The sequence below is a fragment of the Myxocyprinus asiaticus genome, chromosome 38 (genome assembly GCF_019703515.2).
Source record: "Myxocyprinus asiaticus isolate MX2 ecotype Aquarium Trade chromosome 38, UBuf_Myxa_2, whole genome shotgun sequence".
NCBI lineage: Eukaryota > Metazoa > Chordata > Actinopteri > Cypriniformes > Catostomidae > Myxocyprinus > Myxocyprinus asiaticus.
Window position 1 is genome coordinate 25,416,634 of NC_059381.1, and position 16,507 is coordinate 25,433,140.

The window sequence follows — 16,507 nt, forward strand, 5'->3', positions numbered from 1 at the left end:
CACTTACTCATTCTTTATTATAATTTTTTTTCTTCACATTTTAGAATAATAGTAAAGTCATTAAAACTGGAATAACATAAATGGAACATGATCTTAAAAAATCTTTTGATCTGAAGGCATATGCTTAAATGTTTGAAATTAGTTTTGTAGACAAAAATATAATTGTGCCACCATATTAATTTATTTCATTATAAAACTAAAATTTAATTAAAAAAAAAGTTTTTGAAATGGATGACTTGGACTGAATAATTAAGAAAAGCAGCCAATAAGTGCCCCACATAGATGGGAACTCCTTCAGTACTGTTTAAAAAGCATCCCAGGGTGATACCTCAAGAAGTTGGTTGAGAAAATGTCAAGAGTACATGTTTGCAAAATCTAGGCAAAGGGTGACTACTTTGAAGATGCTAAAATATAACACAGTTTTGATTTATTTTGGATTTTGTTTAGTCACAACATAATTCCCATAGTTCCATTTATGTTATTCCATAGTTTTGATGACTTTACTATTATTCTAAAATGTTAAAAAAAAGAAAAGAAAAAAAAGAAAGAATGAGTAAGTGACCCTAAACTTTTGAACGGTAGTGTGTGTGTGTGTGTGTGTGTGTGTGTGTGTGTGTATATATATATATATATATATATATATATATATATATATTACTTGTCTCTTAGCTTCTCTGGCTAAATAATCCATTGTTATGTCTTAAATGTCCAGAAAAATTATTATTTATTGGATTATTTGGTCAAATAATCATCAAAAGAGTTTTAAAGATCTGCATGTTGTGATAGAGAGAGAAAAATATTTTTTCTAGTGTTAGCTGGCACCTAGACGAAAAGTAGAGAGATAGAGCAAACAGAGCATTTATTACAATCTTTTGAATCTGAACATAAAAATTGAAATTGAAAACAACAGAAATTGACCCTTAATGACAAAGTAGGGACTTGATCGTTAAGACCAAGGAGGGGTTAATGCACTTAAAATCACTGCTAAGTGTTTAGCCAATATACATTCAACATTTGTTTGCATCTATCAGATATCGTTACTGTCATCCAGAGTAGATTTATCAATTACTATTTGCTACACTTACGCCGATTTAGTATACATGTTTATACTTACATAATAATAGGCATTGATTGTGCAACCCCACGTCCTATGTTATTTGTGTAGGTGTGTTAAGCTGACATTCATTATATAGATAAAAATCATTGTTGAGACAAGGAGGACACCCACTGTGGACAACTTGAGATTTAGTTGGGTGAGTACACTGATTATGATATTTAATCATGGAATTGATACAACTTCATGGATGAGGCAATAGGTGGAAGGCAATCCATCCAGCACCCCACCCTAATTGCCTCATTAGAGAAACACTGAGTTCCTCCGGTTCAGTCCCAATGAAGACTCAGCAGGATAGGAGGGAGTGTGATGAGAGAAAAGATTGCAGTAAAAAGTTTAAAAATGCAATATGTATTAGAATTTACAGATTGGTTTAAGATAACACATAGTAACATTAATTTCTTGCATCTAATGTCTTAACAAACAAGCATTCTTCTAACTAAAACTCCTATTTTGAACCATGTATGTTAAGCATTAGACATAAAAGAATAGTTTGTCCAAACTTGAAAAATCTGTCATTATTTAATCACCCTCATGTCTTTTCAACCATGTTGTCTTTCTTCTGTGGAACACAAAAGCAGAAATTTAGAAGAACACATGGCTTCAGATGACATAGATTATAGCATACAAGTCGTTTGGTCTACTTTTATGATAATTTTTTTGCCGTTTCTGAAGGTTGACAGTGTCCGTCCCCATTCGCTTTCACTGGATGGAAAAGAGCAGCGTCAACATTCTATAGAACATCTATTACATGTAAGAAAAATCAAGTCACACAGGTTTGGAACGATGAGGTTTGGGGTGAACTATACCTTTAAGTAATAATATGTTACAACTTTGGTTTTGTAAACATTACATTCAGCTGAAACAAATACATGTTATGTATTTGTTGAGTGCAGGAGGTGGAGACCGCTGTAGCCAAGTGTTCCCTAATACATTCTCCACACTGCAGGGCATTCACTCACAGGTCATAATTGTCATTTGGGTTTAGGTCTGGCTCCTCTGGATCTGAAACATCACAGTTTGTGATGCAAATTTTGACCTCAACAAGTAAGGACCTTAACTAAAAAGCATGGATTTACCTCAAATGATTTAAAGTTTATGAAAAAAAACTTACTCTTTTCCCTGTCTAACAAGCAGAGACAACAGGCAAATAAGATAAACAATAAGATTTGTTTAAGTGGCCCAACATAGCAACATTGGCTCAACCAATATTATCTCTATGTCTTAACATTAGATGGGGGAAGTGTTTGAAACCATAATTCAAAAAAGTCATAATTTGTGCCATAATTTAAAAGGTTCGTTCAGATCTGCATAATCGATCTCTTTTGGGCAGGTCTGAATAAACTTTTTAAATCTTGGGTCCCAGATCAGGATGAGGATGGAGGTTTTCTCGAGGCAGCCAGGCAGGCTATGAAATGGGACAAGTTTGTTCCAGCCTGTGCCTCAAAGGACTTCCATTCCTCATCCAAACCCGAGGACGAGGGCACCCCCCACATGGAAGTGGATGCTTCGGCCGAGCACACTGCTGCTGACCATAAGTAGGTGGAAGCTGCTACAGCAGCAGTGCCCCTCTCCGCCTGGAAGAGGAGGGCACCCACTCCTCAATCGCTGCCAGCATCCACGGCCACAGAGGCCGTTCCCCTGCCGCTGCCAGCGCCCACGCCTGCCACGGCCAACGAGCCAGCACCCACGCCTGCCACGGCCAACGAGCCAGTTCCTGAAGCCTCGGCCGTCCCAGAGCCGGCGTCCGCAGCCTCGTCCGTCCCAGAGCCGGCGTCCTCGGTCATGATGGCCGCTCCCACAGCAGTGCTCCCGGCAGCCCAGAAGAGGAGGAGAAGGGCTCCTGTTCCTCAGTCGCTGCCAGCGCTCCTGGCCACAGAGGCCGTTCCCCAGAACATGGACAGAGACTCGGGAATGACCTCTGTGGTCGTGAACATGGGCAGAGACTCAGGAACGACCTCCGTGGTCGTAGACATTGGCAGAGACTCGGGAACGATCTCCGTGGTCGTGAACATGGGCAGAGACTCGGGAATGACCTCCGTGGTTGTGAACATGGGCAGAGACTCGGGAATGACCTCCGTGGTTGTGAACATGGGAAGAGACTTGGGAACGACCTTTGTAGTCGTGGGTAAGGGGCAGAGACTCGGGAACAACCTCTGTAGTCGTGTACATGGGATGAGACTTGGGAATGACCTCTGTGGTCGTGGGCATGGGAGGAGACTCGGAAACAACCTCCGTGGTCGTGTACATGGGAAGAGACTTGGGAATGGAAATTTTCTTCTCTTCCTCCTCCTCTGGATGGCCGAAGTTGGCAACGCTGGCTCTGGGACAGGCAAGGCTGGCAATGCTAGCTCTGGGACGGACGAGGCTGGCAACGCTGGCTCTGGGATGGACGAGGCTGGCAACTCGTTGGACGTGGCAGGCGTGGGCGTTGGCTCGTTGACCGTGGCAGGCGTGGGCACAGACAATTTTTGAGGTAGGGTCTTCATGGACCTACACACCAACATCAGTTGCAGATCATACAACTTGGAGACAGGGGCCATGGACGCAGGTTTTGGCCTGGGGTTCCTGCCATAATCCACTGTTTAAGGGGAACTGCTAAGTTCCAGAGCCTTCTCCACATAATCGCCGAGCGTCCAGTGAATATCAGCAGGAGGCATGAGTTCCCTCAGTGCACTATTCAGACCGGCCCGGAAGAAAACCACCAGAGAGCGGTCTGGATAGTGCACTATATTTGCCAGCTCTAAAAACTCAAGGGCGTGATCCTCAACTGGACGGTCCACTTCCTGAAGGAGTAGAATCCTGACAGCCGCTAGATCCATTTCTTGGTCAGTCTTTCTGTGACGAGACAGGAGAGGAATGAGGATCTAAATGCAGCCTTTTTTAATAAAACAAAAAATAAACCAGATAACTCAGAACATAATGAAACAAAACACAGGGAACAAAGCACAGCATAATACAGATGAAGAAAAAACCAGGGGAAAACAAGGGCTTAAATACAGAAGGGAAAACAAGGGAATGAGGAACACCTGGGGAAACAATCAGGGGAAAACCAGTCATGAAATGAAACTACAAAGGACTACAAAACTAACAGGAAACAGGAACAGGGAACTAAACCAGAATTTCAACCTAAAAGTCCAAACAAACAACAGGGAATATGTGACACTTCCCTCCATTTCTGCTGTGTTTTATGTTTTATGTTAGTGTCATTTTGTCTGTCTTGTGTATTGTGTGATGTACACAAGCCTGGATTACCCTTTTCCCCCTTTGGGTAGCTTATGTTTGTTTTTCCCCCTTGTGGGAGTTTCGGTTTGTGTTTTTGCCCCTTTTGTATCAAATAAATTCCCTTTTATTTCTTCAACTCTGCGCCTGGGTCCTGTCTCTGCATTCGTGACATTTTCAGACTGTCAAATAGCCTTTTGAGTTATGATAATTAAAACAATGTTGAATTTCATTCGAAAACAACTCTGTATAGAAATAATGTGATGTGGTTTTCCTCTCTTGGGTAAAATCCTTTTATATAGACTGGGGTGTTTCATCTCTAAAATCATGAACTAAACAAGTTTACATTTAAAATATGCATACACATGAGTCATATTGTTTAATGAACAATATGTCCTAGTTCTAGTTTTGAACCTTCTCTTTGTAAGGACTTGCTCAAGAAGATGTTGTCCTGAAACCACTCCAACAGCTGTGAGACTGTAAGACATGGAAGCTGACTGTTTGTTTACACATTGGGAAAGAAATATAATTTAGTCTGGGATGAGTGAGATTGTTTGATAAGTAATTCATCAATGTTTAAAATTGTATTAGCTGCACTGTGAAATTTTCTAGAGTGTGAAATGAATTTAATTTTATAGTTGGATATTTGCATGAGCAACTAATACAGCTATTTTATCTCTCACCACCTAAATACAGTTTCTTTATTATTAGGGTCATTATTACAAAATACTGATTTCACTTAGGTAAGACTAAACTTTTTTAAAGGGCAATTATTTACAAAGAAGACTGGTGCTACTGCTATGCTAGTTGACGTAGCATTGCTTCAGTAACTGTTGTGTTTATTTGGAGGTAACTATTTATCATATTTACAACACTCAAATTGTTCTAGTCTGTCTGCCACCTCCAGCAAAATCTCAGAGACTCTTTGTTGTGCTATAATTAGCCTACACAGTAGTGTATTGCAACTTTAAGGCCCTGTCCCAATACCCCCACTTGCGGTTTTGGTCTTGCCTACTTACCCACTTGTCTTACATATTTCCGGTGTTTGACCGCTAGTGTGCAAGTATATGTGAGTGTGTGTATGACTTTTGATTGGATGTTGGGACACTCCTAGACGTAACGATGTTGGTGCTGGTTGCAACAGCTGGTTTTGTATTTTCACCCAGCTGAAGACTGATTATTTTTGGTAGTGGTGACTGTTATAGCCTAGTTAAAATAATAAATAACTATAAATTGTACCCATCTTTTCATTTATTAACACACTACTGTATTGTGCTGTAGAAAATATGTAAGTACATTTTTATAATGGTTTTATTGTGTGAAAATAATTGTAAAAGTTAATTCTTTTTTACTCATTTTGATTTTCAATATTTTGCACATTAAAAAAAGTTTAACTGTAAAATTGTGTCATCCATAACTGCTGTAAAATATGAAATATAAGCAATTTCGTTCTACTTTGTTTCACAATACACTGCATAAAACATGATTAAAAATAAAATAAAATAATTCTATAAACCTGTTTGATCCATTAATAGCTACTAAAACAAACCATTTAAATTATATGCTTTGGCTTGTCATTTAAAGGTGCTACATGTAAGATTGACAACAAGCGTTTGAAATGGGTACTGAAGTACAAATTCTAAATATTGGAGAGTTGTCTGCCCCGCCCCAGACTGGAAGCTCATGGGGGTTGCCAGAATGTTTAAAAGGATTTATGGACTTTAAAGGAATAGTTCACCCAAAAATGAAAATTTGCTGATAATTTACTCACCCTCAGTCCATCCAAGATGTATCTGAGTTTCTTTCTTCATCAAAACAGAATTTAAGATTTTTAGGATTTCATTTCATGCCTCCTCCTTTAAACAATGCCAGTGAATGTCCAAGTAAGTAAGAAAGAAACTCAGATACATCTTGGATGGCCTGAGGGTGAGTAAATTATCAGCAAACTATTCCTTTAAGCTGTCTCCATCCTCCAAAGCATCTCCAATATTTATCTTTGTTTTACTATGCCTCTGGTCATGGTGGTTTTTAGACGGATGGCGAGGCTTTTTAGGTCAGGTGGCTTCCATGGCTGCAGCACACAGTGTTGTTTGCCTGCAAATTTGTTCAAATCTGGCAACCCACAGGTGTCGAAATACTATTGGTGAGTGGGCGGGATCACACAGGTCAAAACATAAACAGAAATTCGGCCAGAATGGACACTTCAAAGTAGAACATACTGGCTGTAGCATTGTTATCGGAGAAGCCAGTATTTCAACTTAGCATGTTTCCTAATTCTCTTATGACATATTATGGTCATTTTATGATTTAGTACAGTCAAAATATGACATATAGCACCTTTAAATAAGACAACCAAAGACTGCTTTACACAACTTATCAGTATGTGGTTTCATAAACAAATAAAAAGCATTACAACGTATATTTTAAATACATAAAGATGAAAAAGAAACCCTGGTAGTAGTTAATAATTTTTAAATTTTAAAACAACATTTACTACACTGTATATTGTATGCCACACTGTCTGATAAATGACCAAAATCACCAGCAGTATTAGGCAAGAACAAACAAAATAATGTGATTATTGGGTGAGAAGGATATCAAAGAGGTATATAAATATACATATAAATAATATTTTGTAATTATGATGCTGCTATTAAGTTATCCAAAACACTTTATATAATGCTGAATATATTCATTTATACTAAAATAAATATATGCTTCACTTACGTTTCACTATCTGATTATAATAAATAACTTATGTTGAAAAGCAAAAATACACAGATTGCTCGGGTAAGCGGGGTGTGGCTCCTGAACGTGATGAAATATGGGATACACTTAGCCTGAAAGACCGCTCCGAAGTGGTATTCGCACAAGTGTGGATTTAGTATGGGTTAAGTGCACTGAGCTTTGGCATGTTTTAGACATGGGACAGTCTTGAACACTTACTTCCTGTTGCGTGCACGCGCACTCAAGTGGCCAAGACCGCAAGTGTGGGTATTGGGACAGGACCTAAGACTCCGGAGTCCTGTCCATACTGCAAAGTGTGGAATTTGAAACCACACCCCCTTATTATCATACAAGTGAAAAAATACAGAAATAAAAGACAAAGAAATATGGTAATAAGAAGAAACTGGAAATAACTAAATGTAAGAAAATATTCAATAAAATATTCAGAGAATGGAAATCTAAAGAATATAAAATGAAATCAGTGTTGGAAAGTTACTAAAAAAAGTAATTCACTAGAAATGACTAATTACTACTCAGATTACTGACTTTAATGATTACTTCATCGGAAAAATAATCATATTACTAAATACTTTTAAGTTACTTTCTAAAACACTTTTCACTGAAAAACTTGTTTTTCTGCTCAACGAATTACAAATAATATCTATATTTCATCCTTGTTCATTTGTACATCTGCAAACAGATGTACAAATTAATGTAATTCATGTTTTAAATCTATTCTACAAAATATAATTTAAAAAATGTTCAACCCAAGTAATTAACTTAAAGGGATAGTTCACCTAAAAATGAAAATTCTCATCATTTACTCACCCTCATGACATCTAAGATGTTTATGATTTTTTTCTTTTGAAGAGATTAGATTTTTTTTTCAAAGATTTTAAAAAGAATATCTCAGCTCTGCAGGTCAATACAATGCAAGTGAATGGTGATAAGGCCTTTGAAGCTCCAAAAAGGAGTAAAAGTCAGCATAAACATAATCCATAAGACTCCAGTGGTTTAATAATTGTCATTTGATGTGATCCAGTTGGTTTTGGGTGAGAACAGACCAAAATGTAACTCCTTTTTCACTTTACATCTTGACAGCAGTCTCCTTGGCGATCATGTTTTCAAGCTCGATTACACTTTCTACAGCAGCATCTAGTGCTCTATGTGTCAAGCATTAGGAAGTGTAATCAATCTTGAAATCATGATCGTGCCTAGAGACTGCAATGGCAAGATGTACAGTTTAAAAGGAGTTATATTTTGGTCTGTTCTCTCCCAAAACCGGATAAATTCGGATGACATGGATTAAACCACAGGAGTCAATTACTTTTATGCTGACTTTATCTCCTTTTTGGAGCTTCAAAGGCCTGATCACCATTCACTTGCATTGTATTGACCTACAGAGATATTCTTCTAAAAATCTTTGACTGTGTTCAGCAGAATAAAGAAATTCATACACATCTGGGAATGCATGAGGGTGAGTAAATGATGAGATAATTTTCATTTTTGGGTGATCTATCCCTTTAATTAAAAGTCAATAACTGTAATCTGATTACAGTATTTTTTTAAAATGTAATGCACTACACTACTTTTTGTATTTAAAAAGTAATTTAATTACATTAAGTAATTATTTCATAATTAGATTACACAACACTGAATTTAATTTATAAATGAAAGAATAAAATACAGAAATAAATACAGTAATAAATACATAATTAGTAGGAATAAAAACATTTTTTAATTTAAAAATTAATACAAAATGAATAAATAAAGGAGTAAATAATTCAAATGTATACTTTCTGAGATGTTAATTTATTGATGATTGGTTGATTCATTTCGGCAGATCAGGCAGTCTCTCCTTCCAGATTTAAACTCCAAAAAGAAACAACAGGCAGTATGATGTTGAGCTGTTGCACTAGGTAGATAAGCTCATTTGCACTTCATTTTTGAGACAAGCTTACAAGCTGAATCATCAGAGAAATAATCATGGAAATGATTGGCCCATTGTTATATAAAAAATGCACTGAAGTGGAAAAAATAAGGCTGCTAAAAGGACAGCCAGCCAATAAAGTTTGTATCTGTTATTTGGGCTGACAGTACAGCTGTGTGCCAGTGATGTGCACTAAAGCTACTTTAACTCACCTTTAGTCAGCCAAAGACAAAATCATTGTACATTTGGTTTATTCATACACCCAGTTTACTATTAGATCTATAAATGACTTAAAACAAAAATGCTCAAAAAACAAAGAAAGATGTTCAAATTGTTTGTGAGAGCCAATGCAATGTCACTTTTCCCCCATTATCCACAGTTTTGACACAAAAACCAGTTTTTCGTTAATATTTAATCGTGTGCTTTACAGTTTTCCGAAACCCTTAGAACTTAAACAGCAGTTATCAAATTGAGCTACATCTGTACCATAATAATTAATGGTTAATGGATAAATAGTTAAACATCAGAACAAACGATCAAATGGAGTGATTCAAGACACTGACACTGTTGCTGATCGTACTTCATTTGATTTATTTATTTAATTACTTTATTTACAAGTGATCATGTTAAAGCAATAAAAGGCACTTTTTCTCTTCATATTCATGCTACAACCCTCAACCCATAACTTTTTTAAATATAAAACTGACTTAAAACGGATATATATGACAAGTACCTATACCAGGAAAATTATGATTTACAACCAAGCAAGAACAAGAGTTTTATCCCAGTGAGACTGAAAAAAAAAAAAAAAAAAAAATAAAATAATTATGGTTAGGGTTTGAATTCTTATTTCAGCACAAAATATATAGATTAAGAAAAATCACTGAAATCATTCATAAAAAACAAAAACAAAATTGAATGCATGTCTATTAATACAATGATTGTTCCCAAGATGAGCTCTTCACAGTAAACTGAAACAGTACAGTAAATCTTCCAGTATTTATATTAATTTTTTCTTTAAAGTGATTGAATGCTTTATGTTAGTTAATGTGATTAACACTTGTTTGTTCCAGCTGAAAATTTGACATACTAATGATAAAGAAAATATGGCAAAAAGTGCGATATGGTTTTAAACTGTATCCTAATGTTGCAACTGATAAAGAATTTGGCCCTTCAATATAATGTAGGTTTAAAAAAATTCATGCTTAGTTTTGTCAGTGTTAACTATACGTAAAACATTCACTGTCAATCACTCCCTTACATACTCTAAATAAAAAAGGAGTTTAGTTCCCATAATTTCAGGCACATTTCTTGGACACAGATCAGTTGTGCAGATTAAAGTACTGCACTTTGGTTTATAAGAAGTAAACATCTGACTTAACTGTGTTCCTTCAGACACAGTTAAGAACCGAGATAGGAGGGTGTAAGGCACATTTGCATTTGGATACTGAGTTATTAGGCACATATGGATCAAAATGCATTAGTTCCCCACTAGTTCCATTTAGGTCTTTTGGCTTTTAGGGTTTTGGTCATAATTCATAAATACCCACACTCTCACATTCACACAGATGCAAATACATGTAAACACACACACTTGTAATTGCACTTTTGTGATAAGTCTTTTCCTCTTCTATGCTGATTATTTCACGTTTCTATGAGGAGCTACTCCACTGTCACAGATTTGGCCAGGTTCCTTGGACAGTCCACCTGAAAAAAAAAAAAAAGGTTATCATCATTAACAAAAACTCAAACATATAATTTTCGTTAACTAAAATAAAAAATAAAAACGTAATAAATACAATGTTTTGCTTGAATATTACTTAACTGTATCTAAGTAGTTTCAATAACACTTCATAAAAGGATATCTCTGGATAACAACTTAATAAATAGATAACTCTGGAGAGATAAACGTACATCATATCCTCTGAGCACAGCCAGATGGAAAGACATGAGCTGCAGTGGGATGACACTGAGGATTCCCTGCAGACAGTCCACCGTCTGAGGCAGTTCAATGGTCTTATACGCCATCGTACTGATCTCTGGGTCGTCCTGGCAACATAGGATGATGGGCCGGCCCTAAGAAACGTACACAAGATATTAGCCATCACAAAATGATGAATGTTTGGACTCCTGCTGATAACATTATTGGGGATCTGCTTTTGTCGTTATGTACGTTTCTGATGATGATTACCTGTCTGGCCGTGACCTGTTGCAGGGCATTGTGGCACTTTTTGTAGCAGGCATCTCTCATTATGATCATGATGACTGGCATATGCTTGTCGATCAACGCCAGGGGGCCGTGCTTCAACTCTCCTGCCAGAATACCCTCAGAGTGCATGTATGTTATCTCTTTAATTTTCTATAGGGAACACACACATCAAATAGTTGTATTTTATACAGGACAAAAAAATTAACACATTGCAATTTACTAATTTCATTCTGCAAACGCTCAAAAACTTAAAAAAGATGAGAAGTGTCATTTTTTCAATGTTAAAAATATATTCTCCTATCCCACCTTGCAAAGACAACAATTGGGGCAAACATAATTTTTGCAATTCAGTTAGGTGACAGTACTCGCAACAATATACACAGTATTCCATTCTACTCACCAGTGCCCCCTCTAGGCATGTGGCATAGTTGTAGCCTCGACCCATGACCAATAGTGACCTCTGATGGTGGAGCTCATCAGTTATGCTCTTGATCTTGTCATCAAGAGCCAGAACCTCCTTGATCAACTCTGAATGGCAGACAGTGTCAAAGTTAATATTACCTCAAGCCTCTCGCTGCAAAAAGCCAATTGCTGCAAAATGAACATGGCTCATTACGGCATACATGTGATTATACACACTCACCTGGCAGTTTTTTGAGGCCATTGATGATCTCCAGTCGCCTGCTCTGCAGTGAAAGCCTATCTTCACTCATTATCAGACCAAACATGATCAGAGACACAAACTGACTGGTGTAGGCCTGCAGTTGATCAGAACACACAGTTAATATACAGAACATGCAATACATTATGCCAAAGAGACAGAGGGAGGAAGAAAGAGACATGAAATGTAATTAAACAAGTGTACATAGTCAGTTACAACTGTTACAACTACTCTAATTCATAGAGCATTTTGCAGGGTTCCCACACTTATTGACCAATGAATTTCCACGACTATTCCATGACCTTCCAAGTCATTTGTGCTAAATGGATTCAAATTTTAATTGCATTTGCAAATGAATCATTTAGGGGTATTTCCTTAACGTCAGGCAATTTCATATCCGAGGGGTTGATTTTCATCAAAATGAACTTGCTACTTTTTGTTATGTGAAGGTTAGTAAAACTAAAATGGCAATCATTTATTTTTGTTCCTTTTCAAATGTATTATGTTTATAGATTTGACTGTTTTAACCTTGTCCAAGAGCCAGACTTGTAATATGAAACTTTGAAGATCCAAAATGCAAAATACTTCAAAATTTCCAAAATACAAATTATTTTGTTTAGAACTATGTGTGAAATATACATACACTATTTATATATTTATTGTGTGAGAATTATTTCTACTTATTTTTAATAAATCATGACTTTTTCAACAGTTGTGGTGTCATTTCCACCACACCAAACAATGTTGCCCCTAATAAAGCTTTTTTTTATTATTATTTATTTTTATTTAGTGTACTTATAAACCAAGTCAACAAAAGTGTCAGTGAAGAGTATGCTTGAAATAAAATATGAGACAAGTGATTAAAAAAAAAAATTCAAGGTAAATATCACTTGTGAGCAGAGTATTTTTATTGGCCGTTATTTCCAATCAAGCTGTAATTTTGCAAAATTAAGCTAAAAGTGTGAAAATATTATTTAATTGTTTATTAAGTATACAGAAAATGTTAGTTTTGAAATTACCTGTAGCAAGACAAAAAAATGGTGTCATTTTATTTCAATAATGTTGAAATGTCATTTCCATCACCATTAATTCCAACAATCAGCTCAAAAGAATGATTCACTCCCAAATTGGACATCACTAAGATTTGCAAGCAAGTTTTACTCTACACAAGCCGACGACATCTACCTGATGACTTATTTTTGAGCAGAACTACTACAAAAAATGTCTGTTCACAATAGAAATTTACAAGAATTTGTTCCTTGTGTGACCCTGTGTACACATGCGTGGACATTGTATTTTGGCTTCGCTGTACGCAACGCATAATTTAAATTAATTTAAACGGACTGGTCTCAGTTCAGAAGACTCTGGGCTGTCAGTAAATGTCAGGAATCAGCAGAGGCAGGACCCATACGCAGAGAGAAAAAGCTAATTTATTTAACCAAAAACAGAACCAAACACAAACAACCCCGTAGGGGAAAAAAACAATCCAGGCAGGCACCCTCTGAAGCTGGGCTGGAGCAGAGGCACTAAAACCAGGACCAACCGGAACCAAACTGGAACTAGGAAAAACCAGACTGACATACACACGAAACAAAACGAACTGGCACTGGAAAGCACACATGAGAAGACTAAAATAGGCAGAGAAATCAAACAGGTTAACAAGCAGGGTAGGTGTGACTAATGAACTAATCATAAGCAAACAAGCATGGTATGACAGAGACATATGACTGAGAGACATATGGCAGAACAGAAAAAAACAAAACCATGTGCTCTCACAGACACAAACAACCGAATGGCATGAGCGCACATTGCCAAGACAATGAGGCAATATGTGCTCATGCCAACCGACAGGTAAGTCGAGAGAAGACACTGACTAGACAAAGCCTGAGCGTACATCGCGAGGTGAAAACCACGCGAGAATTCGGTCACAAACAAACCCGACACCTCAGACCAAAGTGACCGAACCTCAGCACAACGTGAAGACAGATTACAAACCGGGCGCGCAGCGCAAAGTGCGCAAAGAGTTTGTGGTCACGAGAGACAGACATAAACGACTGACATGAATGCATGCCACCAAGATGACATAAGCGCAATGCACTCACGCCAATAAAAGACAGAACATAGAGCATGAGTGTCCGGATCCTGACACCAACTGAAACCAAACCAGACAGGGAAGTCAGGATCTGGACACCATGCCCCAGAAATGAGACACGAGACCGACCGAAGAGCGCACGGCAGGGAAACCACAACCGAAGCTGTGCACTCACACAAAGACAGAACAGAAAACACAAGACAGACAAAGAACGACCCTGTCACACAAAAAGCCAGAATGACAGAGTGACAGGATCGTGACAGTAACGGGTTAAACTTACACTGCAAAAAATGATTTTCAAGACAAGTATTTTTGTCTTGTAAAAATCTCTTAACATTCTTAAAACGTGATTAATTTACTTGACAAGCAAACTGGCTTCAGATTTTAAGTCTTGTTTTGAGAGAAATCAAGCAAATGTATTGAGATTTATGCTTAAAACAAGAAAAAACTGTTTGCCAATGGGATAAGAAAAATAAACTTAATTTAAATGGAAAAAAAGTGTATTCTGCTTACCCCATTAGCAGATTTATTTTTTGTTTTAAGTCTAAAGTTCACTAAATTTAGTCAGATTTATCTTAAACAAGACATCTTAACCCATTTGCTTGACAAGTGAATAAATGACGTTTTAAGAATGTTTAGATAGTTTTACAGGAAAACAAAACAAAAATGCTTGTCTTGAAAATACTTTTTTGCATTGTAGTCATGTGACAAAACAACATGGTGCCGATCACAGCGGAGTTTGTCTTTGGGAGAAACACCAACAAAACTACATCTGGTAAGAAACCTAATTAAATTTTTACATTGAAACCTGTTTGAGTCAAAAGATTAGAGTCTCTAGTTTCATCCGATATACCATTTTTTACATTTTAGCGATTTATCGCAAAACGGCACACTGCTAAATACAATGTACACTAAAGTGTACTTTAGCGCATTTTTTTCAATAGAAATCCTATATTTACTGAGCATTTTCAAAGTGAGAATCAATGAGTTCATCCAAAAGCTGAGAAAATTTGCTTTCAGAGGTTTTATATGAAGTTTGGATGAAAATAAGGTGCACTTAGAACTGTTCAGTACAAAGATTCAGAATTTATAATGTATAATTTTATTTTAACACGGTGGACAGTGACTGGATGATGCTGGCCATTACTTTGAATCAGAATTAATTTAGCTAATTTCTGATGTAATGTCTGTAACATCTCAAAAACATGAATAACCAACATTCCTGGAAACATAATAAACAATTTTGTTAAAAAAAATCGGACTTTCTTTAGCATGGTATTATTTAACATTTCTCAACTTAGTACCGCTGTCCACATATGTGGACATAATTTTTTAGGAACGTTAAAATATTTGCTCTAGAATTTATTAGGTTTATTAGGTGCTACTAGTTACAAATCAAAAAGGGAAATGAAAAATGCACACAGCAGTCACGCTCGGGTCTCAGGAGGTTAAGATTCTATTTATTAACTTTTTCAGGTCTCTAAAACAGTGGGAATGTGGGAACCCTGGTTTTGAGACAGTTGCAATTAAAATACATCACTCCTTTGTATTTATGGAGAACAAAGAGTGGCCAACATGATTAGTTTCATTTGGCTATGTATAGTACCTTAGTGCTGGCCACTCCAACCTCAGGCCCAGCATTAATGTGGACTCCACAGTCTGTCTCCCTGCAGATGGAGCTGCCCACAGTATTGGTGATGCCAACAGTCAGTGCTCCGCGCTGCTTACAGTAGCGTAATGCCATCAGAGTGTCCGCTGTCTCACCTGATCAAACCCACACTATCAGTATCACTTATCATAAACAGATACTTTAATCATGCAAGTGTTAGTGTTATCAACATGATAACCTGTAGCATCACTGGCTATTAACAGTATTTTACTGTACTCAATATAAGCAATAAGTTTCTGTGCCACATGTATCTGGAGATTATATCACACCATATACTTGCGTAATTTAGTGTCATATCAAGCACAAAGGTCGTTATTATCAAAATTTTCCAAAATATGAAACGAGCTGTACTTTACCTGACTGGCTGATGAAGAAACAGACATCGTCTCTGAAGACGGGCGTGATGCGGTCCAGGAAGTCACTGGCCAACTCGACCATAACCGGAAGCTCGGTCAACTCCTCAAGGATCTGACGTGTCTGCAGAGAAAAACCAGAGCTCATGTGTTCAATAAAAAAATAACTCATTGTCATTGATTAAAGGAATACATTTCCAATCATGTTGAGTAAAAAAAAAGCACAAAAACTCACTGCCACTCCTGCGTGGTAACTGGTTCCACAGCCAATCATGATCAAACGTCTGCATCTCTTTATCTCCTTTAGATGGTCGGACAGGCCACCAAGAAGAACTATGCAGAAAATACACAAGGTCAAAAACATGCTGATCGATACAAACCACAAATTAAACCTTTAGATTATTAGACTCAAACATGTTTGCCACATTGTTAAGCTGAAGTGTGTAATTTCTATGCATTAGCATCACTAAATGAAATTGCAAAAATAATTCTTGTTTTCAAACAGGTTTACAAACACTCTTCCCATCTGC

General features: G+C 36.9%; 1 protein-coding gene across 1 annotated transcript in view; it reads right to left on the reverse strand.

Moving 5' to 3' along the window:
- Positions 1-9,789: 9,789 nt before the first annotated feature.
- The window catches only part of gfpt2 (glutamine-fructose-6-phosphate transaminase 2), a 30,446-nt gene continuing 23,728 nt past the window's right edge, over positions 9,790-16,507 (reverse strand). Inside the window, exons 12-19 of the mRNA XM_051678079.1 lie at positions 16,213-16,310; positions 15,981-16,101; positions 15,562-15,719; positions 11,846-11,960; positions 11,603-11,730; positions 11,185-11,352; positions 10,908-11,069; positions 9,790-10,700 (exon numbers count right to left, since the gene is read on the reverse strand). Of these exons, the coding sequence (XP_051534039.1) occupies positions 10,656-10,700; positions 10,908-11,069; positions 11,185-11,352; positions 11,603-11,730; positions 11,846-11,960; positions 15,562-15,719; positions 15,981-16,101; positions 16,213-16,310 (995 nt within the window). The 3' untranslated portion in view covers positions 9,790-10,655. The remainder of the gene's footprint in view (positions 10,701-10,907; positions 11,070-11,184; positions 11,353-11,602; positions 11,731-11,845; positions 11,961-15,561; positions 15,720-15,980; positions 16,102-16,212; positions 16,311-16,507) is intronic.